Source organism: Falco naumanni, chromosome 10, assembly GCF_017639655.2.
Source record: "Falco naumanni isolate bFalNau1 chromosome 10, bFalNau1.pat, whole genome shotgun sequence".
Classification (NCBI taxonomy): Eukaryota; Metazoa; Chordata; class Aves; order Falconiformes; family Falconidae; genus Falco; species Falco naumanni.
Window position 1 is genome coordinate 19,270,107 of NC_054063.1, and position 24,822 is coordinate 19,294,928.

General features: G+C 62.5%; 4 protein-coding genes across 10 annotated transcripts; 2 read left to right on the forward strand and 2 right to left on the reverse strand.

Moving 5' to 3' along the window:
• Positions 1-393: 393 nt before the first annotated feature.
• Positions 394-15,014, reverse strand: LOC121095170 (aldehyde dehydrogenase family 3 member B1-like). Of its 2 annotated transcripts, XM_040609642.1 has the most exons (11): positions 14,913-15,014; positions 7,895-8,098; positions 7,346-7,508; positions 4,669-4,779; positions 4,390-4,510; positions 4,167-4,252; positions 3,868-3,949; positions 3,146-3,532; positions 2,898-3,064; positions 2,614-2,713; positions 394-1,035 (listed from the first exon to the last, which is right to left on the reverse strand). In XM_040609642.1, exons 2-11 carry the CDS (start codon positions 8,047-8,049, stop codon positions 842-844), a joined length of 1,566 nt encoding a protein of 521 aa, XP_040465576.1. In that variant the 5' UTR covers positions 8,050-8,098; positions 14,913-15,014; the 3' UTR covers positions 394-841. The 2 variants fall into 2 exon arrangements, with proteins under 2 accessions (XP_040465576.1, XP_040465575.1); XM_040609641.1 differs by lacking the exon at positions 14,913-15,014 and having other exon boundaries at positions 7,895-10,407.
• Positions 10,667-14,916, forward strand: UNC93B1 (unc-93 homolog B1, TLR signaling regulator). Of its 4 annotated transcripts, none has more exons than XM_040609617.1 (12): positions 10,667-10,722; positions 11,617-11,723; positions 11,798-11,939; positions 12,023-12,176; positions 12,250-12,411; positions 12,479-12,608; positions 12,695-12,788; positions 12,880-13,004; positions 13,073-13,255; positions 13,338-13,611; positions 13,856-13,974; positions 14,097-14,916. In XM_040609617.1, exons 2-12 carry the CDS (start codon positions 11,640-11,642, stop codon positions 14,370-14,372), a joined length of 1,743 nt encoding a protein of 580 aa, XP_040465551.1. In that variant the 5' UTR covers positions 10,667-10,722; positions 11,617-11,639; the 3' UTR covers positions 14,373-14,916. The 4 variants fall into 4 exon arrangements, with proteins under 4 accessions (XP_040465551.1, XP_040465550.1, XP_040465552.1 ...); XM_040609616.1 differs by lacking the exon at positions 10,667-10,722 and adding an exon at positions 11,201-11,259; XM_040609615.1 differs by lacking the exon at positions 10,667-10,722 and having other exon boundaries at positions 11,294-11,723.
• Positions 15,015-15,146: 132 nt separating the features above from the next.
• On the forward strand, positions 15,147-18,944 carry MAX (MYC associated factor X). 3 transcript variants are annotated; one of them, XM_040609705.1, is made up of 5 exons: positions 15,147-15,279; positions 15,475-15,501; positions 16,986-17,093; positions 17,746-17,875; positions 17,963-18,944. In XM_040609705.1, exons 1-5 carry the CDS (start codon positions 15,244-15,246, stop codon positions 18,148-18,150), a joined length of 489 nt encoding a protein of 162 aa, XP_040465639.1. In that variant the 5' UTR covers positions 15,147-15,243; the 3' UTR covers positions 18,151-18,944. The 3 variants fall into 3 exon arrangements, with proteins under 3 accessions (XP_040465639.1, XP_040465638.1, XP_040465640.1); XM_040609706.1 differs by having other exon boundaries at positions 15,148-15,279; positions 17,752-17,875; XM_040609704.1 differs by having other exon boundaries at positions 17,752-18,944.
• Positions 18,945-19,114: 170 nt separating this feature from the next.
• LOC121095181 (protein farnesyltransferase subunit beta-like) lies at positions 19,115-24,411 on the reverse strand. Its single transcript, XM_040609660.1, has 12 exons — positions 24,274-24,411; positions 22,221-22,285; positions 21,886-21,958; positions 21,573-21,664; positions 20,988-21,134; positions 20,823-20,906; positions 20,628-20,714; positions 20,409-20,538; positions 20,164-20,296; positions 19,752-19,863; positions 19,565-19,679; positions 19,115-19,480 (listed from the first exon to the last, which is right to left on the reverse strand). Exons 1-12 carry the CDS (start codon positions 24,352-24,354, stop codon positions 19,370-19,372), a joined length of 1,230 nt encoding a protein of 409 aa, XP_040465594.1. The 5' UTR covers positions 24,355-24,411; the 3' UTR covers positions 19,115-19,369.
• Between the last annotated feature and the right edge of the window lie 411 nt (positions 24,412-24,822).

Here is a 24,822-nt window from a genome sequence, read left to right on the forward strand (position 1 = left end):
GGCAGCGTGCAGGCAGGGTGCAGGCAGGCAGCTGACCCAGTCCCTGCTACGCAACCCACCGCACTGGAGGAGGGAGCTGGCGGTTTCCTGCTCTGCCCCTTGGCTGCCTGCCCCGGCACGCGTCACCATGGGCTCCGCTCCAGCACAAACCACTTGGGATGCAAAACGCACCCCAAATCCAGCCTGGGGCACCTCGCTGCCACGCAGCCACCAGGCACAGAGTGATGGACGTGGATGCAACCCCAGTGGGGTGCAGTGGTGTGGCTGAGGGTGTCGGTGGAAGGGGTCGTGGGGGGTCTGGGCGCCCACCCCCCTGGGCGTAGCTGCCACATTCCTGTCCAGCACCCCAGAAGCTGGGTGACGGAGGCGCGAGGCAAGGCCAGGCAGGAGAGCTCAATGCAAAGTCTTTACTACAGGCAGGGTTACATGGAGGAAAAAGCAACAATCAGCACTGAGAGGGAGAGCGAGGTTCATCCCAAAAGAAAGGTCCATCTGATGGGAGACGGGGCTAACTGCTGGTCCTCAGCCTCACGGGGACCATTTCTCTGCTGAGAAAAGAAGTACAGGGTGAGAAAAAGAACTTTTTGTCCATTTCAGATGTGTCCTGGTAAACAGTCCAGAGCAGAGGCAGTTGGGGAGGAGCAAGGGTGCAGGAGATGTCCATCCCCACCATCTGACGTGCGTCAGGGTGGCAGCGAGGCAAAGAACGTGGCAAGGGAAGAGGGGACTGGTGCCAAGGAGGGAGAAGCGTGTCAGCCCCTCAGGGAGGGTGATTTTGCTCCCCAGGGTGACCCAGCCAAGAGTTCTCCCCCCCGAGTCTGTGAGCAGCACGGGACAGCCCTCAGAGCAGGGTGCACATGCCCTTGCGCTTGATCTCGAAGGTGGCCGTCAGCAGCCCCAGCTTCTGCTGGCTGTAGGGCGGGTAGCGCAGGCTGTTGAGGGCCTCCAGGCCCATGTTGCGGTGCAGGCAGCTGCGGCGGTGGGTGAAGGTGTCGAAGGTGAACTTGCCATGGTACATCCCCAAGCCGCTGCTCCCTGCAACACACAGCACAGGTCCAGACTTGCTCTGGGGCTCTGCTCCTGCCCACTCCACCTGACCACACACCGTCAACACAAGGAAAATTTTACAGGCTTTTCTCATGCAAATGCTCCCGCTGCTGAGCAACGTGGACACAGTGGAGGAGATCTCACCCTTCTCTGTGCCTTGTCCTTGGCTCAGTTTTCCTCTACAACCTCTACGGTGCATTACCATATAGACCCACGGCTTATAGCCACCAGCGCAGCCCCTGTGAAGGTCAGCTTCATCCCAGAGCTCGTAAAAATTGGAGTCACGTTGACACCACCACCAGTTCTCCTGATTCCTGTGGCTGGTTTAAGCTTGAGGTTGCACATTGTGGTTAATAGCCCAGTGACTTCATGTCCGAGCTGCTGTGGAAGCTTTGGCAAATGCCATCTCACCCTGATGACTTCAGACCCTTTACCTGACCGGGCTACTATAAAATGGCTTCACCTGATAATTTGAGGCAATTTGTCTGAATCATTTCCATAAAGATAAGTTACAGTATGGGAACAACCAAAAATTGTTCCCTGAGACACAGTCAGGTGAAGAATTAATTGTGATTTGCTGTCGTGGTGTCCTATTATGTCTGATTCAGCTGCCAGCCCCAACAAAGATGCTGAGCATGGGCAGCGTAAAACTGAGCTATCTTCCCCAGAGAATATCCTGGGGAAGAGACCAGGAGACTGGGAAAGCACTGGGGGGAAACATTGTCACAGGGTTCCTGGATTCCCACGCTCTTTCCTGGGCAGTGCTACCACCAGGGCCCAGGGCTGAGCAAGGCTTCACTTTACACCTAAGAAAACAATTATTGGTGCCCTTGGCGACCCAAAACTTCCTCTTTGCCAAGGAGGATCTCCAAGTTACCAGAAGCAGGTTCTCCAAACATTTATAAGTGTTTTGCTCCTACTGTTTAGTCCTAAAAGGCAGAATAAATGTACAAGCCTGTTTCTGAGGGATGTTACAGGCTCCTACTGAGCACCACGCTGTCTGCAGGAGGAAGCTCACCTACCCGGGAAGTACGAGTTGGTTGGTTATGCTCCCAGACAAGGAGCAGAGTGATGGATAGACCAAAGGCAGTAGCACTTGAGGAGCTCCCAGGTAAGCCTGAGCAGGGCTGGAACCCAACCCTGGCACAAAATTCACTCATGGTGCCCATGCTGCTCAGAAATACCAGGAAAATAATCAAGCAGTTCAGATTTCCCTACCTTCTATATGAAGTGTTTGCATGTACACAGGGAACATCGTGCTTGGGGTGGCAAACACAGAGAGAAGAAACCTCACAGTGCTCCACACACGTCCTGCAGAAACGGGGCTGCAAAGCCTGAGAGCTAAGCCCTCGCACAGTGATGCCAGGGGCCTCTGGTGGGGTCCTGGCAGGGGCACAAGGATTTCCCTCCCAACCTTTAAGCCCCCTGGACCTGGGACCCAGGCCTGGGTGCCCCAACTGCCCCGAGACCCTTCCACACCGTGGCCAGCACGGCTCAGGCACCGTGGGCAGGATCACACCCGGTGCACGTTGGCCAGGGCAGGCAGCTTCGGGGCTTTGGACCTACCAATTCCACCAAAGGGCAGCGAGGTCAATGTCACGTGCATCAGGGTGTCGTTGCCACAGAAGCCACCGCTGCTTGTCCGCTCCAGGACCTGTTTCACCACCTGGGAGGGAAGCAGAGAAGGGTGTGTGGGTCTTCCACCCTGGCTCTGCAAGTAGCATTTGTCAAATGTGACCCAACTCATCCAAAGACCCTTCAGAACATGCCCCGGGCTGTCAGCAAGGTGGTCACAAGCCCTGCTGCCCCATTTCCCTCAACCTCTTTTCTGGTCCATGGACTACACGCACCTTGCTGTCACAGGAGAAGGCATAGATGGCCAGCGGCTGCGGCCGCGCATTGATAAAGTCGATGGCTTCATCCATGTCGGCCACAACAACAATGGGCAGGATGGGCCCAAAGATCTCCTCCTGCATGGCAGGGTCAGAGGGCAGCACATCCGCCAGCACCGTGGGAGCTGCAGAGAAGGGTTATGGCAAAACATTACCCGGCGCATGGGCACAGGTGGTCCCACAAGCCCCGGGCCCCACATCCTCACCGATGTAGCGCTCCTTCTCGTCCGTCTGTCCCCCGATGGCCACGCGCCCGCTGCACAGCAGCGCCCGGATGCGGCGGAACTGCTTGTCCCCCACAATGCGACCGAAGTCAGGGGATTCCCGGGGGTTGGAGCCAAAAAATTCAGTGATGGCCTCACGCAGGGCAGGCATCAGCTTCTCCTGCATCTCCAGGCTGCACAGCACGTAGTCGGGCGCAATGCAGGTCTGCCCCGCGTTGAAGAAGCGGCCCCAGGCCACGCGCCGGGCCACGTTCTGCACATCGCAGGTGTCAGACACGTAGCAGGGGTTCTTGCCCCCCAGCTCCAGTGTTACTGGTGTCAGGTGCTTGGCGGCAGCTGTCATCACGATCCTCCCCACGGAGGGGCTGCCTGTGGGCAGGGAAGAGATGCATCATGGTGAGGATCCCACCAGCTACAGCACAGCTCTGGGATGTGGCACTCTGGGGAGCCAGCTCCAGGAGAAACATACCAAGTCCCAGCAAACCCTCAGACACACACATACTGGATTCTCCAACAGATCCTGACACCAGATGCCCAACACAATGAGCTCTGCCTTCTCCGAGGGCAGGGAAGGGGTCTTGTTTGCATGCCGGCTGCCCACTGACTCACACTGATGGGCAGGGTAGCTCACAGTGGGGTGTCCAGAGGGAATCCCTCACTGCACAAAAGCCAGGCAGGGCTCTGCTCTGGCCCACAGGACATACCACTGAAGAAGATGTAGTCAAACTTGTTCTCCAGCAGCCTGGTGGTCTCCTGCACACCCGCGGTCACCACGGCAAAGCAGTCCTGCCACATAAGATGAAGGGTACCCCGCTGTCAGCACCTGCCTGGGCCACTGTGTCCCCATCCCCACCAACAGCATCCCGGGCTGCTGAGCGCGGAGGAAGGACATACAGCAGCACCTGAAACCAGGGATGAAGTGGTGCTGGCGTGTGCAAGGCAGGGTTGGGAACACCACAGCCCTGGGGCAGGGACATGCACAAGGACAGGAAGAACTTCTTACATTGTCCAGGTAGCAGGTCAGCATTTCGGCAACAAGCCTCTCTGTGTTCTTGGATGTCTCCGAGGGTTTGACAACAACACAGTTACCTGGGAGGAGACAGACAGGACATGGTGACAGGCAGCCCTTGCGGCATCCCAGCCTGGGGTCAAGGCCCCTGGCAGACCCCCTTGCCAGCACCTGGCACTGCCTGGATCCTCCAGGCCAGAGGAGAGGTTCGGCTCACCAGCAGCAATGGCCCCAATGAGGGGCACCAGGAGGAGGTGGATGGGGTAGTTCCAGGGTGCAATGATGAGCACCACACCATACGGGTCCTTGCGGATGAAGGCCGAGTCCAGCTGTGTCACCTGCAAGAAAGATCATGACCTCAGTGCTGCTTCTGTCGCCTTCTGTCCAGCCTCAGCTGAGCATGCAGTGCTGCCCTCCGCAACCCACTCTGCCCCTCACCACCGACAAGTCACCTCCCCTCTTCCCTTCCCAAGTCAGCCCAGAGCTTCTGCCTTACCAGATTCTTGTCCACGTACTCGTCCTTCATCCAGTGGGACAGGTTGTTCAGGGTGTCATTGAGATTGTTCTTGCAGAGGAGGATCTCAGTGAAGTAAGCCTCAAAGGATGGCTGGGGACAGACATCACATAAGCATCACCCCAACACTGACCCCATCTCCTTCCCTTCTGCAGGAGACATCTTCCCCTCTTCTGCCCATGAAGAGCAGGAGAAGCTATTATTAAGTAGGATCTATCAAGCAGAAGTTCCTATCACCTCCCTGGGGAATATCAGCCCCTGAAATTTTATGAAAATAGGTATTTGGCAGAGAAGAAAAACAATATTTAACATCTTCAACAATATTTAACAGCTTTCTGAGCTCAGCATCTGTGAAATGCTCACCTGGCAACAGAGCCCTGAGCCAAGAGGGGACTAAGCAATGTCACTGGAGCTCCAGAAAAGCTGGTATTGCTGTCAGAGGCAGCTCTGTGCTGCTGGCCCAGGGTGGGACAGTGCTCTTGCACTGGTGTGTTTGTGTCCTGACCACTTGGACACACAAGCTGGAAGCAAAGCCCTGAGCTCCCTCCCATGCACAAAAGCTGAACTTAAAATGTTGCTTTGTTTGAAGAGAAATACAAAGAAGAGCAACCACTTAATTAAACACCCCATGATGGAATTTGGCCGAGTGCTATCAGACTCCCATTCCAGGCAGAAACCCCCTGGAGCTCCTGGAGCTCCTGCACTCGGCTGGCATGCAGCTGGGAAAGGCAGGTCAGGTGAGATGTCCTGGTCAGGGAATTAAACAAACCCAGCAGGTTTCTCCGAGATACACCATCCCAACAGGCAATGACTAAATGGACAGTGACTCGGGAGCAGTGGCGGGACGTCAGAGCCAGCATCCAGGAGCTGCCAAGGCATTTCCTGCCCATGGTGGGTCCTCCCCGCTGCCGTAACTACAGCTGTGAAGCACAGCTCAGGACCGTTCTTGCAGAAGTGTAACGACACAAGAAGGTAACAGCAGGCTCAGTAAATCCCCTGCATTGCCCTGGAGAGCAGGAGGAGCAAAGCTCCTGTGCCATGAATCCATGTTTGCAAAGTGCAGTGGACGCAGCTGTCTGACACCCTCCACCACAACGTCCTCTGGACTCCAACCCCAAAGCATCCCTGGGTGGGAGCCTTCTCATCGCTGCAGCAACACACCACTTTGGGGTTGGAAAGTTTGGTTGCTGACGCCCAGGCAGCAACCTCTCATGCTCCACCACCAAGCCCCAACTCAAGGGACCCTGAGGTCCCTGACACCACTCAAGGGCCTGGACACACGCTGCTGCCAGGAGGCCAAGCTGCTCCTAGACACGAGGGCTCAGCAGGCACATCAGACATGCGGTGAAGCAACGGGGTTGCTCTCAGCCTGAGCTGACAGTTGCATCACTAGGAGGATGAAGAAACTGCTGGTGAAGATGGGCTATCAAGGGTTTTGATGGGGCACGAAGGTTATAAGATGGAACATTAAGTCTGAGGTCATCCAAGCACCTTCAGTCATCAGTGGAGAGTAACTGGCACCCCTGGCGGTGAGGTACCCACCCCAGATACGTAAGACCAGATGAACTGTCCCTCTAACTATGAAGACCCGACTGCATAACAAGCATATTACAAGACAACTGGCTCTAATTACATACAATTAGGAGAGATGAAGGACGCACTTCGAGCATTGATGCCTATCAACCCCTCACTGAAGGAGAAGGCCCTCACCTCAAACAAACAAGGCAATTACAAGCCTTGGGAGATGTCAGGATGTTGAAAGTCATGTCTGAGAGCACAGGCTGCTGTGCTGATGCACCCACAGACACTAATCCTTCGGGTCTGAGTGCTACCACTACCAGACAAGACCAGTTATGCTGCGTCAGGTCAAGCTATCCCTCTGAAAATGTTTCCTAATGCTGCGTGAGCAAAGCGTGCAGTGGTCTGTTGGGCTGCAGCACGTCAGGGTAAGAAAAACCAGGAGAAAAGGGTCCTGAAGCAACTAGACAGAGAAGTGGTGAGCTGAGACTGCTAGACACAGCCACATCAGGAATGCTCCCGCTTCCTCAGCAGACTATCTGGGAGCTCCCGCTGTGCCACAATAACCAGAGCCACATCCAGGTCCCTGCCTGTGCCACCAGCTCAGTGCCATGCCAGCAAAACCAGTCCCTGTGGGGCCAGCAGCCCTGGGAGGAATGTGCAATGCCAGCACCTTGCACAATGCCAGTAATCTCGGGTGCAACCAGGCTGGCAAGAAGCACCCCAGGACAATACCCTCTGTGGAGGTCACATGAAGCCACCCAGGACTCGATGCATGGGGCAGATGCAGAGGGTGAAGCTCAGCAATGCTGAGGGTCCCACCTGGCAGCGCCCAACAGGGCCTTTGGCCAGTTCAAATGCACCGGAGATGGGGTTAGCAGCATCGAGCCTGCCTAGCAGCACAGTCCCGACACATCCTCCAGCTAACCCTGGCTACAAAGAGCTCTGCAGGGACACAGTACCTACAGGTACACCACACCAGCCGTGGAGCACATCAAGGGGGATGCAGGACCCTGATGAGGGGACCCCCATGCCCAGAGCCCCACGCCTGCACCCAGGAGGATGCAAGACCCAGACAAGAGGGTATGAAAGGCCCCAGAGATGTGACCCTGGTGGCCAGCACCCATCCATTCTCTCTCACCTTGCCCATGTCCACGGCAGTGGCATCCAGGATGTCCTGCTTCTTCTCATCCAAGAAGCGTCCCAGGGCTTCCAGCTGGGCCATGCGGTACTCCATGGGCCGTGTCTTCCCCGAGAGCCAGGCTGCCCGCAGGTGGCTCACCAGCCCCGCGTAGGGGTTCCCGCTGTGGGGACAGGGATGTCAGTGAGACCCTAGCCATGTCAGAGCTGAGAGGAGCTCCATGTCATGCCAGCTCCGCATCATTCCAGCCCAGCATCAAACCAGAGTCCCTGGGGAGAGGACAGGGACTCCACACGCCTGAGTCTTTCCCTTGCTGCAGGGAACAAGGTCTCCTTGTGCCCCCTGCACAGCACCATTCCCAGCAGTCCTTTTGTTTACTCCCTTGAGCCACGCTGGGGTGTCGTGGCCCAAGGACCCCAAACTTGTCCCCCAGCATCCCTCATCAGCACTAACCCAGGGACACCATCACCCCAGCACTGCCACAGCACCTGCTGCCCACCTCACCCCAAGCACCCTGTCTCCCTTCTGCCCCTGTCCCCTCGCTCTCACCATATGGCACTGCAGATCACTGGCCCCTTCCCGATGCCTCCGCTGGCCTCGCTGCCTGCACTGCACCCAGCAGCTTTCCCGGCATCGCAGCCCACCGGGCTGCACTTGCCGTAGCCCAGGGGCTGCTGCCCAGGGGGCTCGAGGGGCTGGTGCATGCCAAGCTGTGGGAATGAGCTGCTGGTCTCCACGGAGAGTGTGGTGGCCCTGGGGAGAGACACGGTGTGGGTTACGCTGCAGCTGGAAGCGCCAGAGATGCCGGCTCAATCCCAAGAGTCACGCCGCAGCGAGACACCCACGCCCCGAGCTGGCCGAGGCACCCCGCGGCACCTCTGAAGGGTGGTTGGGTGCTCAGGGCTGTGCTGGCCACCGGCTGACTCAGCCCGGCGCGGCTGCCAGAGGCCCCGGTGCACCCGGCGGGGGATGCCTGGGATTCCCGGGCCCTTCCTGAACTCCGGGATCACCGCCAGCCTCTGGCCATGGACCTGCCTGGGCTGCCCTGCTGACACAGGGTCACCTCGCAGGGACCTCAGGGACCCTGGTGTGGGGCAGCACCCCGGGCTGACCCATGGGGATCCCCAAGGACCCTGGTGTGGGGCAGCATCCTGGGCTGACCCATGGGGATCCCCAAGGACCCTGGTGTGGGGCAGCACCCCAGGCTGACCCATGGGGATCCCAGGGACCCTGGTGCGGGGCTGTGTGAGCTGCAGCAGTACCTTCAGGCACAGCATCACTCCACCAGCACAGACACCCCCAGAGCTGCGGCGCAGAGACGCAGCCCCACATCTTTCCCCACCTCCCTGGCCCTTCTCCATGCCAAATGCACCCACTCTTCCTTGAGAGAACCCACCCAGTGGGGTGCCCAGTGCCCCACAGCCTCCACCTGCATGGGGCCAGCTGAGTGCCACAAAGGGGGGTCCAGTCCCTGGGGCCCCAAGGTGCCTACCTGGGGGGCTGAGTGGTGGCGAGAGGTAAGTGAGGTCAGGCTGGCACTGCTGAGGCTCAGAGTGCCCCTCCTAAATGCTGTGGGGCTGGTGGCCAGGCCCCACGGCCAGGGGCGGGCAGGACTGTGCCCCGCCTCTGTGGGGCTGGCAGTGGGGCCAAGGCCTGGGACAGGATGGGATGGGACCTCCCCCATGGGACAGTGGCACTGGGAAACTGCTGTGGCCACCTAACCAGTGCCACGAACCGTGACCCACAGGGACCCCACAGACACCTCATCTTGCTCTCCTGGGCTACCCTGACCCACAGGAACCCCAGAGACACCCATTGTCCTGTCCCCCGGGGCCACCCTGCCCCCCAGTGCCACCACAGACACCCATCATGCTGATTCCTAAGGGTACCATGACCAATAGATACCCCTCACCCTGCTCCCCTGGGACCACCCTGACCACAGGGACCCCACTGACACCCATCAACCTGCTTCTTGGAACCACCCTGACCCACAGGGACTCCATAGACACCCATAATCCTGATCTTTGGGACCACCCTGACCCAGGAGGACCCCAAAGAAACCCGTCATCATGATCTTTGGGACCACTTTGACCCATGGGGACCCCACAGACATGCCAATGGACCCCACGGGTCCCCTGTCTGCCCACTCCGACCCCAGTGCCAGCTGGTTGAGCCCTCAGCTCACCCTGTGTCCAGCCATGCCTGATGGCACTAGTTTCTCCTGCCCAGCACCGCAACCTTCACCTCCCCTCGGCCAGCTCCCCACATACCCGCTCCTCCACCCGGGACTAATTACCCCGCTTCGTAAACAGGAAGGGCAGCAGCCCTGTCCCACACACCCCGCCACCACATCCCGGCTCAGCCCACATGGCCACACTCCCCAGGGACCGCAGCAGCTCTCCAGGGAAGGCAGAAAGGATCCCCGCTGCTGATAGCCCAGATTGGCACCATGAGCTTGGCCATGATGCCCAGGGCAGCCCTAGGAGCCAGCCTTGGCTTTTGGAGGGCACAGCTATCCCCCAAGCACCCCCTGCCTCCCCAGAAGATGCCACACATCCGCTGGAGAGACCCACTAGGGACCCAAAATGGCCTCATGGGGGTTACCAGGGTCCCCCATCCTAAGGTGGGACATGCCTGGGCAAGAGATGCTCTGCACAGTTTTCTGAGGATGCAGAAAACCAGGGCACTGCTCTCCATCAGACCTGGGGGTTGCATGGTGCTGGGGACCCAAATCAGCCCCAGGGGGGGACACACACTAGGGGGGCTGCACCCCCAGCCTGCCTCGCTCCCCCCATCACTCAGGTTTGGGGCCATAGACCTGCACCCCTGGGAAAGGCCCTTGCCCCCTGGCACCCCGGGGTGGCTCCTCTCACCCTTGCCCAGGGCAAGGGGGCGTCAAGATGGGTGCTGTTCCCCAGCAGCCCCTGGGGCTGCATCCTGCGCTACTGTGGCCCTTCCTGGGGCTGTCCCGCGTCCCACAGAAGCCATGGCCACAGCACCCTCCCCACGTGGTACTGGCTGATCCTCCACCACATCTCAAGAATCCCCCACTACCGGCTGGGCCGGATCCTGCCCTGGCTCCCTGTGAGGGAGATTTCACCCTCCCCACCCTGCCCTGGAGCACCGGCACTGCACAGCCATGGGCACCCCAGCATCGCCACGTGCCTGAGCACCCTCCCAGCCCTGGGTTTTGGGTGACACAAGGACAGGCATGTGCCCCACCACCCCCCAAACCAGCCCTGCACCCCCAAACCGGGATGTCCCCCAACTGAGCACCCTGCCACATCACACAGGCCAGGAAGGGGAAGCGAGAGCAGCAGAGCAGGCACCCAGTGCCACCAGCCACCCCAAGCAGGCAGCACCCACACCAGGGCCTGGTGGGAGTGAGGGGGAGCTGTGGGGGGTACAGGGGTGCTGAGAAGCGGGGTGCTGTGCAGGGGGCGGAACAGACGCTGTGTGTGTTGGGGTGGGTGCTGTGCAAGGCAGGGATGCAATGGGTGCCGTGCTGGGGTGGGGGGATGCAACGGGTGCTGTGCTGGGGGACAGGGTGCTGGGGGGATGCAATGGGTGCTGTGCAAGGGGGGTCTGGGTGCTGTGCAGGGTGCAGATTGGGGTGTGATGGGTGCTGGGGGTGGGTTGGAGCAGTATACCGAGGACGGGTGCGGGTGAGGGGCTCTGGGGGTGCGGACCGGAGGCGGCAGCAGCACAGGCGGGCCGAGTGCGGGACCCGGGGGTGCGGGACCCGGGGGTGCGGGACCCAGGGGTGCGGGACCCGGGGGTGCGGGAGCGGCCCCTTTAAATGCCCCTGTCCCGCCCGCCCCGTCCGAAAGAGGAAGCGGCGGCCGCTCCGCCCCGAGGCTCTGGCCCCGGGTACAGGGGAGCGCGGTCCGGGGGTGCCGGGGTTCAAAGCACATGTGTGCAGGGCCTGGGGGTGCTGGGCACAGGGGTGCAAAACACATGGGTGCAGGGGCTGGGGGTGCACATCTGGGAGCGCTGAATGCGGGGGTGCGGAGCACATGGGTGTCAGTGTTGTGGTGCTGGGCACAGGGGTGCAGAGCACGTGGGTGCAGGGTCTGGGGGTGCAGGACACATGGGTGCAAGGTGCTGGGGGTGCAATACATGGGTGCGGGGTCTGGGGGTGCTGGGCATAGGGGTGCAAAGCATATGGGTGCAGAGTCTGGGGGTGCTGGCACAGGGGTGCAGCTCTGGGGGTACAAGACACATGGGCGCAAGGCTTGGGGATGCCAACAGGGTCCCCCTACCCCATCCAGGCCCCCTCCTGCCAGTGGCAGCGATGGAGAAAGACCCCACCTACTACCAGGATGCGGCCAAAGCAGTGGGGGGCAATGGGCTGGGTGCCGAGGGCACTGAGGCGCAGGTGAGGCTGGGGAGGCACCCAGGGGGACTGGGCTGGTGGCCATCCCCAGAGCTGACAGCTGGGGTCACCTGCAGCTGGACGATTTTGTGAGCACTCACCCCGACTACAACGAGGAGGAGGAGGAGCAGAAGTACTTCCGCCGCAAGCGCCTCGGTGTTGTCAAGAACGTGCTGGCCGCCAGCCTGGCTGGCATGCTCACCTACGGCGTCTACCTGGGTATGGCCCTGCCCCTTCCCAGGGACCCCCTGCTGTGGTGTGGGGGGCTCAGGGCAGGGGTGACAGCCACTGGACCCCCCCAGGCCTGCTGCAGATGCAGCTGATCCTGCATTATGATGAGACCTATCGGGAGGTGAAGTACAGCAACATAGAACTGGAGGATATTGACCGCAAGGTGTTGATGGGCATCAACATCACCCCTGTCGCAGCGCTGCTCTACACGCCCATCCTCATCAGGTATGGTACTGCCTGTGCTCCCCGCCAGCATGTCAGCATGGGCACTGAGGCTTCTTCCTCCTCGCCGTGGCAGGTTTTTTGGCACCAAGTGGGCCATGTTCCTGGCGGTGGGCATCTACGCCCTCTTCGTCTCCAGCAACTACTGGGAACGCTACTACACACTGGTGCCCTCTGCTGTGGCCATCGGGGTGGCCATCGTACCCCTCTGGGCCTCCATGGGCAACTACATCACACGGTAGGCAGCAGAGGGGGGACATGACAGGGGGGCTGGGGGGCACGAGCTTACCCACCGTGCCATGCAGGATGGCCCAGAAGTACTATGAGTACGTCAACTACAAGGAGGAACACGTGCAGGAGCAGCAGCAGGCACCACGAGGAGCCTGCAATACCTACATCATCATCTTCCAGACCATCTTCTACGCCTGCTTCCATGTGAGCACTGGGTGGGGTGCATGGCATGGGCAGGGGGCTGCTCCAGGCAGCCTGGTGCTGAGCATCCCCTGCTATATGTCTTGCAGCTGAGCTTCGTCTGTGCTCAGATGCCCATGCTCTTCTTCCTCAACAACTACCTCTACCAGCTGAACCACACGCTCTTCGGGGTCAAGCACTGTGGTAAGTACATGGACACAGCATAGCAAGGTGGTGTGGGGAACCCCCTGGTTGGGGCTAAGCCGTGGCATGTGCCCCCCCAAACCCCCGGCAGGGACCCTGAGCCATGGCACACTGCCTGGCTTCAACAAGACGGTGCTGCAGAGCCTGCCCCGCAGCGTCAACCTCATCATCGTGGAGAGCGCTTTGATGGCAGCTGCCTTCCTCGCCATGCTGGTGGTGAGTGCTGCGGCGGGCAGGGGATGGGCCTGGATGCCGGCAGTGCCTCACCCACAGCCACACGGCAGGTCCTGGTGCTCTGCGGCTCGGCGTATCGGCCCACGGAGGAGATCGACCTGCGTAGCATCGGCTGGGGAAACATCTTCCAGCTGCCTTTCAAGCATATGCGGGACTACCGCCTGCGCCACCTCTTCCCCTTGTTCATCTACAGCGGCTTCGAGGTGCTCTTCGTCTGCACTGGCTTCTCCCTGGTAGGGCCCAGGGACAGGGCGGGGGGGGGTGACAGAGCAAGGACAGCCTGGCCAGGCAACACTGAGCCTGTGCTTGCTGCAGAACTATGGTGTATGTACCCTGGGGCTGGAGAAGCTGGCGTACCTCCTCATGGCCTACGGCTTCTCTGCCTCGGCGTGCTCCAGCCTGGCCCTCTCCATGCTGCGCCTGCGGCGGCATATCCCACTGCTAGCTGGAATACTCATCCACGCCGCCCTCCTGGTGACTCTTTTCTTCTGGGCACCCGAGCCCCGGCATGTGGTCCAGGCACCTCTGCTCTACACCATAGCCGTGCTCTGGGGCACAGGAAGTGCCCTCAACAAGACCAGCATTAGCAGTGAGTACCGGGAAGGTCCCCAGCACAGCCTCTCTTGTCCCCTGGCACAGCCAGGCTGTCCCCAGCTTTCCAATGCATCCTCTCCTCATGTTCCTGGGCACTGCAACCTGGGTGGTCCCCAGCTCCTTGGACCTGCTGACAAGGAGCAGGACAGACCTGCTGTGGCTGGGTCCTGCTAACAGTGTCCCAAAAGGGGACACCGGCACAAGAGGGGGATGCTGACAACCAGTCTCCTCTGGCGCAGTCCTCCTGGGCATGCTGTACACGGACAAGGAGCGCCAAGACTTTGTCTTTACCATCTACCACTGGTGGCAGGCCCTGGCAATCTTCACTGTCTACCTGTGGTCAGGGCTGCCCATGAAGGTAAGCGTGGCCAGGCAGGCAGTCATCCCCACAGTGCCCCCCCGCTGGCTCCATCACCTCCAGAGCCTGCCAGGCTCAGGGAATGCAATGTCACGCCAGTCTCCCGCTTTGCCCTCCTGCAGGCCAAGCTCTCCATCATGCTGCTGGCGCTTGTGGTGGCAGTGGGGGCCTACCTCTGGATGGAGCACAAGCTGGCACAGCACATGGCGTACCGGCTGCCCCGCATCCCCCGCCCACGCCACAAGATGCATGGCTACCGCTACTTGGAGGAGGACAACTCAGACGAGACTGGCTCAGAGGGTGATGGCGGCAGCAGCAATGATGACAATGACAGGCACCCAGCAGAGGCCACCAATGCGGACGAGCTGCCAAGAGATGATGAGGACCAGCTGGGTTAGAGACAGCCTGCCCTGCCCCACCACGGTGGTCACCCCTCCTGGTCTCTGAACCTGAGCAGGGAGTCCACAGCCCCCCTGGAGCTGCCCAAACCCCCGAGCAGGCTCAAACTTCCACAGCCCTCCCAAGCCAGGCCCGCAGACACCCTTGCCAAGCCTGCAGCCCACCCCAGGCCAGGCCCACCAGACCCTCCTCAGGCAGGCCTACAGCCCCACAAGCCAGTACCACAGACTCCCTTAACCAGATCTGCAGCCCCTCAGGCCAGGCTCACAGCGGCCCCAGGCCAGACCAGGCCTGCGGCCCCTCAAGCAGGTCCACCACCCCTCAGGCCAGGCCTACAGCCCCCCAGACTAAGCCCACACCCCCCCCAAACCAAGCCCACAGTCCTTCAGGCCAGGCCCGCGCCCCCCCTCAAGCCAGGCCAGACTCACAGCCCCTCAGGCCAGGCCGGCAGCCCCCCACCACCAGCTAAAGCGCCACCCCTACGCCAGCCCGCGCCCCCTTATGCTCCTCTACGGCTCAATAAAAGCTCTTCCACCCACCGCCTCCGTGCTTACTGCCACCGTCCTCCGCCTTCGCGTCGTCGCGGCCCCACCGCCCTCCATGAGGGGCAACAGGCACCCGCGCTCCCCCAGCCCGAGGACTACAGCTCCCGGCATGCACTGCGCTCCACCGCGGTGCACGCCGGGAGCTGTAGTCCCCAGACCGGGAGTCTTAATAGCCCCGCCTCCCCAGGCGGACTCCCGCACCCAGAATGCCCCGCGGCGCGGCGGGGAGCGGGGGGGTGAGAGGTCACGTGTGGCGGCGGCGGCGCATGCGCGCTGCGCGCTGTTGTTGTGGCGGCGCGGCCCGCGGCTCACCCGGCCGGGAGCGATGAGCGACAACGATGACATCGAGGTGGAGAGCGACGTGAGTCGGGCCCCCACACCGGGACATCCTCCCCGCCGCTCCCCCCCGGTGCCCGCAGCGCCGGGGAAGGGGTAGCGGGGGGTAACTGTTGGTTTCTCTCTCTCCTTCCCCCCCACCGCGGCCCCGTTTCCCGTCCCGTCCCCCCCCCCTTCCTCTTCCTCCTCTGCTTCCTCCTCGCTGGCCCGTGCCCCTCAGGAAGAGCAGCCGAGGTTTCAGTCCGCGGTATGTGGCTGCCGCCCCCGGGACCGGGAGCACGTGGGGGGGGGGCGGGGGGCAAGTGCGCCTGCGCGGGGGGCGGGGGGGGGCTGGGGGGGGAGGCACGTGTGTTTGGTGGCGTCCTGGGGGTGGGAGGGGGACGGCTGGGGGGCATGGGAGGTACACCTGTGGGAGTGGGGGTCTTCTGGGGGGGAAACCTGTGGGCCTGGGGAGCTTCTGGGGGGGGCACCTGGGGGGCTCGGGGGGGGGGACAGCTGTGGGCCTGGGGGTCTTCGGGGGGACACACCTGGGGGGCCTTGGGGGCTTCTGGCGGGGGGGGCACCTGTGGAGCTGGGAGGTCTTCTGGGGGAGAGACTGCACTGGGGCAGGACTGCAGGTGTTGGGGGACACACGCCTTTGGGGCTGGGGGGTCTTGGAGAGGGGGGTCACTTGCAGGGTCGGGGGTCTTCCGGAGGGGGGATACCTGTGAGGTGGGGGGTCTTCGTGGGGCGACACACCTGTGGGGTCGGGGGTCTTCTGAGGGTGGGGGGACAGAGGCCTGTGGGGCGGGGCTGGGGGACACACACCTGGGGGGCTGGGGGTCTTGGGGAAGGACATGGGTTTGGGGTGTTGCATACAGTGCTTGTGTTTCTTGAGGGGTGCGTGTTTGGGGGGGGGGTCTGTGGGGTGGGGGCTCTTCAGGAGAGAGGGATTGTGGAGCTGTGGCTTTTGGGGGCAGAGTGGGGGCGTCTGTCTTCGGGGGGGGGTACATGTGGGCCTGGGGCTCTTTTGGGAGAGGAGACATGGGGGTTATGGCTTTTGGGGGCATCTGGGGAGCTGGCACTCCGGAGGGGCTGTCTCTGGGAGGGGGGGATGTGAGGGCAGATCTTGGGGGTATATGGGGGCGGGGGGGAGTATGACACACAGAGTGGTGCTTTTGGGGGGAAGCCATGGGGTTGTGTCAGCAGAGGTCAGATGGGGAGCCCATCTCGCAGGGGGTGCAGGACAGAGTGCTGTGAGCTGCTCTTGGCCCTTGAGGCTGTGCTGGGCCCCCCTGCTGCCCCAGCTCTGCCCCCCCAGTGGGGTGCATGGCTGCCCCAGCAGCAGGAAGCTGCCTGCGGGCTCCGACAGGGCCGGGAGAAACCGAAAGCAACGGGAGCCACCTCCTTCCCACACCCTCAGCTGCCGCTGCGACGGGAGCAGGAGGCGTCGCGGCTGCTGCACCGCCCAGCCAAGGGCAGTCGGGGCTTCGGCCAAGCTCCTGCACTGGCTCCAAGCCCCTCATGCCAAGCTGCCAGCACGGGGTTTTGGGGTGAAAATCAGCAGCCTGGCTCCTCCTGCCCTGGCTTCTCTGCCAGGCAAAGCGGGGCAGCTGCTGAAACGCAATGAGGCTTTTCACGCTCACTCCTGGGACTCAGCAGGCTGTCCCGCAGCACCTGGGGAGAGGGGAGCAGGTCGTGGTTTCCCCCACAGTGCCACCCCCTCAGGCTCCCCTCTCCCTTCCTTCTCAGGCCGACAAACGGGCTCATCACAACGCGCTGGAGCGCAAGCGCAGGGACCACATCAAGGACAGCTTCCACAGCCTGCGGGACTCCGTCCCCTCCCTCCAAGGAGAGAAGGTGAGTTTATGGAGCGTGCTGGCAGCCTGGCCATGCGCCTGCCCGGGGTCCCGGCCCGCGGCACTGAGGCTGGACGGAGATTTCCACAATGGTGATGGGAAGCCACAGCAGCAAGGCTGAGCTGCGGTTCCTCACCCGCGGGGCCTGCCAGCTGGCATTCCTGAGGGCAGGTCGTGCACACACCCAGCCTTTGCCACCACCTGGGGTTTTCTGGGGAAGACAAAGGGGGCAAATCCACCCAGTGTGGCTGAATCTTCCTGGCACAGCCGTGGGGCAGCTCTGCCCACCGGGGGTAGCGGCACTTTCCTTGGCAGCTGCACAGGCTGTGGTAGGGCTGTTGGTGCACAGCGGTGGCTTCTTGTTCTGGGATGCTGCTGCAGGACACGTTTTGGCTAGGGCCAGCTCGCAACCCAAGCTGAGCACCATCAGCGGGGTTCAGAAGTGACCCTTCCCAGTGCTAGCAAGGATCTGCCCCGCCATGGGGGTCCCCATGGGGGACAAGAGCTGGGCTTTGGATCACCTGGTGACATCGGCATGTCAGAATAACGGCAAAATCCTTTCTGTTGCGCTGTGGGTGGGACAGGGCAGCTGAAATCCCACTGGTTCCCCCAGGGCTAGGACTTTATCTTGCCTCTGTCTTTTCCCACTATTGCAACAGGCATCCCGGGCCCAAATCCTGGACAAAGCCACAGAGTACATCCAGTACATGCGCCGGAAAAACCACACGCACCAGCAGGACATCGATGACCTCAAGCGGCAGAACGCTCTCCTGGAGCAGCAAGGTGAGCAGGGGTTCTGCAGGAGCCAGGGGTGGGGACAGATGGGCATGCTGGAGCTGCTGGAGGTGACGTGGTGGCCCTGCCTTGCAGTGCGTGCACTGGAGAAGGCCCGGTCAAGTGCCCAGCTGCAGGCCAACTACCCCTCGACAGACAACAGCCTCTACACCAACCCCAAGGGCAGCACCATCTCCGCCTTCGATGGCGGTTCCGACTCCAGCTCCGATTCGGAGCCCGACGAGCCACAGAGCAGGAAGAAGCTGCGCATGGAGGCCAGTTAGGCCCCCCCACAGCCCCCTGCTGCTGTCGGCTGCCCGCCCGCCGGCTGCGTAAGGACTCTCTCCCTTCTCTCGTAGAGGCTCTCGGACTGCAGCTTCCCAGCCTTCCCCGGCCCTTTCCCCACTCCAACCACCACGGCCCTGGGGGGAGCCGGCCAGGCAGGGCCTCGCAGCGCCCACCCAACAGACATGGGGGGGATCTGGGGGCCGTGAGATGTCCCCAGTGCCCTCCCACACCTAGCAAGCTCCTCTGTCCTCTCCCTTCTGATTTTATATGAGCATTTCTATTTATACCTGGGGACCACAGCAGTCCAGAGCTGAAGGGTGAGGCTGCGCAGGAGCCGGGCAGCCCCCCCGAAAAGGCCAGGCCCCACAGGGGAGCTGTGCCTGCCCCCTCCCCTCCACCCCCCCGGCAAGCGCTGGGGGTCTCGCTATTTATTTTCTGCGTGTGCAATTCCACCTGCCCCCAGCACCTGCGAGAGCCGGGGGGCCAGTGCCCACACCCCTCTCTTCACAGCACGGAGCCGGGGGGCTGGGCTGGTGGTCTGCGTGTGCGTCCTGCCCCCTCCTCTTTCCCTCCCTCACCCCCCATGCCTCCCTCGGCCCCTTCCCACCTCCGTGGCATTTTCTGAACTCTAGTGTCCCGTCCCTGCCCCGTAGGTGACCCTGTCCCCCTTTTGATGCCATTCATTCCATGGATCTAAGGTATGTTGTACATACTGCCCAGAGTTGTCTTGCAAGTTAAGGCTTCCCTTTACTATAAGACTATAAATAATAAAAAAAAACAACCAAACTTATTTTTATCCTTCCCCGTGGTAGCCGCGTGTTCTTGGGGCGGGAGGGGAGGTGGCACCAGGGCTAGAAGCAGCCCGAGCTCAGTGTCACCTCCTGTCCCGTCTCCCCAGGGCCACCATGGGTGACAGGCGGTGGCAGCTATGTGCCCTTCCCGCGCACAGGAGACGGCAGGTGTCTGTTCCGCTTTATTGATGCCAAAAGCTCTGCCACGTCCCGTGTCCCCCTCAGCCAGCTCCGCTTCTGCCAGGAGGGCAGCAAGGCACCCAGCATGACGGCAGAAGGAGCTGGTGGCTACGGGGCAGGCCAGTTTTTGGTATTGCTAGCACCCTGAGGACCTCGCTCTGCCCGTCTGCGTCGAGATGCTGCAGCAGCTCCCCACTGGCCTGGGGCAGGGCTGCTCTGCACAGTCTGGGGCCAGCGGGACCCCCTAGTCAGCAGCAGCTGCCGGCTGCAGGCTGGGCACTGGCTGCCGCAAGAAGTGCGTCACCGCTCTTGCCACCTTCTCCGGGATGATGTTGTAGACAGGGTGCGTGGGCTGCTGTGAGAGGGAGAGAGGGAGGAGGTTAACGCTGCTTCTGGTGGTGTAGAGGCCGGGCAGCTGACAGCGATGCCTGGCACCTACCAGGCGGTTCTCGGGGCCGCCCAGGACCACCTCCTGGTGGAGCTCGCCGCTGCCGAAGTGCTGGGCGATGGCCAGCCCACTCAGGCAGTAGCAAGTGTGGTAGAAATCCCGGGACCTGGTGAGGCAGATATTGGGGTGCTGAGCAGGGTGCCAGGGCCCCAGGCAGCCTCCCCAGCCTGGTACTCACTTGCCCGGCTTGTCGAGCAGCCCGCCGGCTGGGCACTGGCAGCACAGGAGGATGTACTCCTGCAGCGCTACCTGGTCAAACATCCATCGGGTCATGCTGAGTGCCGTGTCGCCTGCAGGAGGAAGCTGATGACATGGCTGGGGGGACCCCAGGAAGGCGGCAAATCCCCACCCGGGTCTTCCCGCACACCCCGGGGAACAATCAAGGCGCTGGCCCAGCAGTCAAGCCTTGGTGCCAAAAAGCCCGCGGGGAGGCATGAGTTTCCCCATGATTCAGCAGCCCCCTCCAAAGAACAGGGACACGGGAACACCCAAGTAGCTGTGCTTTGTTCCCTCAGTAAACGCCTTCAGCCACCCCTGGAGATGCCGTTTTGGGGGCGGAGGAGGCTGGGAGCCCCCCGTGGCAGACTCACCCCTGGCGTGGAGGGCACGGTGGAGCAGGGGCAGGAGGCCGGCTTGCCAGAAGGAGTAGCAGCCATCCACCAGCTTGTTGCAGCGGCCCTGGAAGCCGCCCTCGAAGTTCATCTGCCGGCTGGTAACCCAGCGCTGTGTGGGACGGGCGAGAGTGGGTGCCAGTGCAAGGACAGGGACCCCCCCACCGGTCCCACTGAGCAGCTGAGAACCCCTGGCGTCCCAGCAAGAGTGCAGGGTGACTCACCAGCAAGCTCCGGAGGTTCAGCAGATGTTCCTTCTTCAGGATGACCAAGGCTGCCATGCCGCAGAAGGTATACCCGCCGTGGGCCTCCATGCCCGGCACCCCACCAATGCCACCCTCCCAGTTCTGGCACCTGCACGGGCAGCGGGGTCAGAATGGCACAGGCGTGAGGGACCATCCCCCGTCCTCACCCCGTCCCTGGCTACGCTGGCTCTCACTCACCTCACTATCCACTCGGCTGTCCCGGCAAAGAGCTCAGGTGTGAGGATGTTGGTCAGCGAGGCCACGGAGGCAGCGCAGTAGGCGCTCCTGCAGGACAGGGGTGCTCAGGACCACGGCACCGCCCCCCTGCCGCAGCACCCAGCCAGCTGGAAGCACAGCAGAGCCATCCCCTTCCTCCCCACGGTGCTCACCCACCTGACGTCCACCTCGCCGCCGATATGCATGAGGAAGGAGCCATCCGGCTGCTTCAGCGAGTGCAGGTACTGCAGCAGCTTCTTCCTGCGAGAGCCAGCGGTCTGTGGGGGGGGCATGCATCCTGCCTCCCCCCGCCGGACCCCAGCCCAGCACCACCGGCCCTACCTGTCAATGACATCGAATGCCTCCTCCGTGCCGATGATGCACAGTGCGTTGACAGCGGCGTAGGTAGGGGCAAGGTGGGGGTGCTGGCCAGGGCCACCCCCAAAGCCGCCCTGGGGGCTCTGACAGCGGCTCAGGAACTGGCAGACGCTGCAGGGGGGCACGGGGAGGGTGAGGAAGGGGCTCAGCGCTCGCCGGCACCCAGTGGGGGGATACTTCCCACCCAGGTGAGGGGAACCTCCCCTTACACCCCCCCATCCACAGCAGGGGCTCCATGGCTCACAGCGGGGCAGGGGCCAGCCCAGCCCCGGTTCCTCCTCCCAGGTCAAAGCCGGGGGTTATCTCTCTGTCCCCCATCTCCGTCCGTCACAAGACGCTGGAGCACGAGGCGCTGGCCGGAAGAATGGGCGGCATTGATGGCCGCAGAGGAGACAAAGCGCTCCTTTGCTCCTGCCAGCACGCGGGGACAGCAGGAGGTGGCACCTCCAGCATCACGCGGGTGGCCCACGGGGCCTCTGGCCACAGCCAGGTCCACAGTGGGGGTCCCCAGGCTGCCGCTGTGACCCACTCCATCGCAGCACCACTTACTCAGAGGCAACTGACTGGGGAATAGGCTCATCCAGCAGCTCCAAGCTGTGCAGGATCCAGTAGCAGAGCCAGGGACGGCTGGCATCCAGACACTGCGGGGACCAGAGGGGACAGTGAGGGTGGCCAGGGGGTGGCACGGGGCCTGGGGTGCAGGCAGAGCTCTCACAGGAGCAGGTACAGGCAGGGGAGCCCCAAAAGCATCACCATGGGGACACGTGCAATCCAAGGGCACGTCGGGAGCCACTGCTGGCCCTGGGGTGAAGGGCTCGCCTCAGCCAAGGGGCAGAGCAGGAGCTGGTGGCACTGCAGGTACCTCATAGGCTTTGGTCAGCTGCCGGAGGCCTCTCTTCAGGTAATGGCAGTGCTTCTCCCGCTGCAGGACGTACCTGTAAGACAGGCAGGGCTCAGCAGGCAGAGCACCAGCAGTCCAGCTGAGAGGGGGACACCAGCCCTGAGCTGATGTCACCATGACCCCTGGGCTCATGGCCAGCAGAAGGGGCAAGATCCCACCCAACACCCGCAGGAGCAGCTGGTCCCTTGCTGCAGGTCTCGGCAGCTGCCAGAGCCACTGGTTTGGGCGTGGGTTGGTTGTTTATCATTATCAAGAGTTTCTACAGCTGGTGGGAACCAGCTGCCAGAGGAACTTACTGTGAAGCATGATGGCTCATCTTGCAGGCATCAAAGACCTCCTGCACAATGTCTTCCACCTTGGTCTGCCACCAGCCGCAGCGCAGAGGGGAACAAAGACCATGGTGAGCTCTGGAAAATAGCTCTTCCCATCCCAAACAGTCCTGCCAGAGCCCCCCTCAGCTCCTGCCCCACCCCAGGGGTTTATCCAGCTCACAGCCACTCTCCGAGACAGCGGCACCATCTTGTTGCATTCCCCAGGAAAACCAAAGCGATCACAAGCGACTCAGTCCTGCCGGCCCGCGGAGCATCGTAGCTAAGCCGTTAGGAGCTTTGCACCTGGGATTAGCTCCGTCCACTGCCGCTTTTCCAATGCAGCAGTTTTAAAGATGGAGTTTGCTTTGTCCTGGGACCCCCCTGCCACATACAACACCCTCCTCCCGCGAACGCCAGGACAGCATTGCCAGCTAACCGGGGACTTGTCACACTGTCCCCCTGTTTTAAAACTCAAACTCAGGACCCAGCACCCCAGCACTGTCCCAGCCGGGGCAACCCTCCAGAAAACACCCTGGAGGGCAGGGGGGCAAGGATGGGGGGTCACAGGCAGCCCCGTTGTAGTGGATTTGCGTGGCAAGGTTTTGGGGGAAGGGGGGGGCTGCCGGAGTGGCTTCTGCAAGAAGGTGCCAGAAGCTTCCCCTATATCTGATGGAGCCGATGTCAGCCAGCTCCCAGCTGGACCCATCAAGGCTAAGGCCAAGCCTATCGGCAGCAGCGGCACAGGGACAGCGCGGGAAGGAGCAGGGGGAGGAAAATAATCCGTGCTGGCGAGAGGAGCGAATGTGTGTGAGCCGCAGACCCGCAGGCATCAAGGGCAGGGCAGGAGGGGCTCCAGGTGCTGGAGCTGAGGTTCCCTGGCAGCCCACGGAGAGCCCCCAGCAAGGCAGGCTGTGCCCCCAGCCCAGGAAGCCCATGGGGGAGCAGATCCCCCACACACCCCCATAGCCCGGGGGGGACCCACGCTGGGGCAGGGGGTGCCCAGAGGAGGCTGTGACCCATGGGCAGCCTGTGCTGGGGCAGCATGTGAGGGGCTGCACCCGTGGGAAGGACCCCACGCTGGAGGGGTTCATGGAGAGCTGTCTCCCGTGGGAAGGACCCCACGCTGGAGGGGTTCATGGAGAGCTGTCTCCCGTGGGAAGGACCCCACGCTGGAGGGGTTCATGGAGAGCTGTCTCCCGTGGGAAGGACCCCACGCTGGAGGGGTTCATGAAGAGCTGTCTCCCGTGGGAAGGACCCCACGCTGGAGCAGGGTGGAGCGTAGGAGGAAGGAGCAGCAACACCAACATGTACTTGGACTGACCGTAACCCCCATTCCCCGTCCCCTGCCCCCTTGGGGGGACCAGGGAGAGAAATCAGGAATTGACTTAAGCCCGGGAAGAAGGGAGGGTGGGGGAAGGTGTTTTTCTGATTTGAATGGTAATAAATGAAACTAATTTTCCCCAAGAAGAGTCTGTTTTGCCCATGACTAATTGCAAAGTGAGCTCCCTGTCCTTATCTCGACCCCTGAGCCCTCCCTTGTATTCCCTCCCCGCTGCACGGCTGGGGGGCCGCGATGGAGCGGCTGGGTGGGCACAGGGTGTGCAGCCAGGGCCAGCCCTCCGCAGGCACCGCGTCCCGGGGGGCCAGAGGCTCACAGGGCCCCATGGATTGAGAAACCCAGAATTGCCCTCTGCCCCACAGGGCCCGTCCCAGTGCCCGGGGAGCTACCCCAGGGCTGGCTCGGGAGGGGGTCGGGCTGCCCGAGATGCTGCGGGGGGACACGAGTGATGTTCCCCAGGGGTGGCAGCCCCCGGCCCCCTGACACACGCGAGTGTGGGGCGAGCGGCTGCATGGGGGGAGCTGGGGCAGGGATCAGCCAGCAGCCTGGCACCTTCAGAGCCCAGCCCCACACAGCCCAGCCCCACACAACCTGGCACCCTCATAACCAGCCACAGCACCCCACAGCCCTGCCCCAGGGCCCAGCCCCACACGACACGGCCCGCCCCCCCCTCCCAGCACCCGGCCCGGCCCCCCGGACCTGTTCGGCGGAGGTGGGGGTCTGCAGCCCATCGTCCCGCAGCCGCCGCCGCCCGCCGGGGGGGGCCTCCGCTCCCGCCATGCTGCGGGCGGCTCGCGCCGGCGGGGGCAGCCGGACGACGGCGGCCGGGTCGGGACACGCGGTCACGCCCCCGGCTACGCCCCCCGTCACGCCCAGGCCACGCCTCCCGGCCTCGCCCTCCCACGCGCATGCGCGGCGCGGCGGGGCGCGAGGAGGGCGCTACGTCACCGCGCCGTGACGTCATGGTGGGCTACCTGACCGCGGCCTGGTCTGGGCCCTGCCCAGCGCTGCCTTATTGCGTCACTGCCGCGCGGCGTTGCGTCATCACACCGCAGCGCTGCAGCCTCGTCCAGCAGCGTGGTGCTACATCTCGTAGTGTGGCACAGCGTGGTGGCACCGACATGGTGTTGCATCATCACGCTGCAGCGCTGCATCATGGCACTGCTGAGCAGTGTGGCGTCATCCCGCTGTGGCGCGCACTGCCGCGTGGTGCTGCGTCATCACAGCGTGGTGCTGCGCAGTTGCACC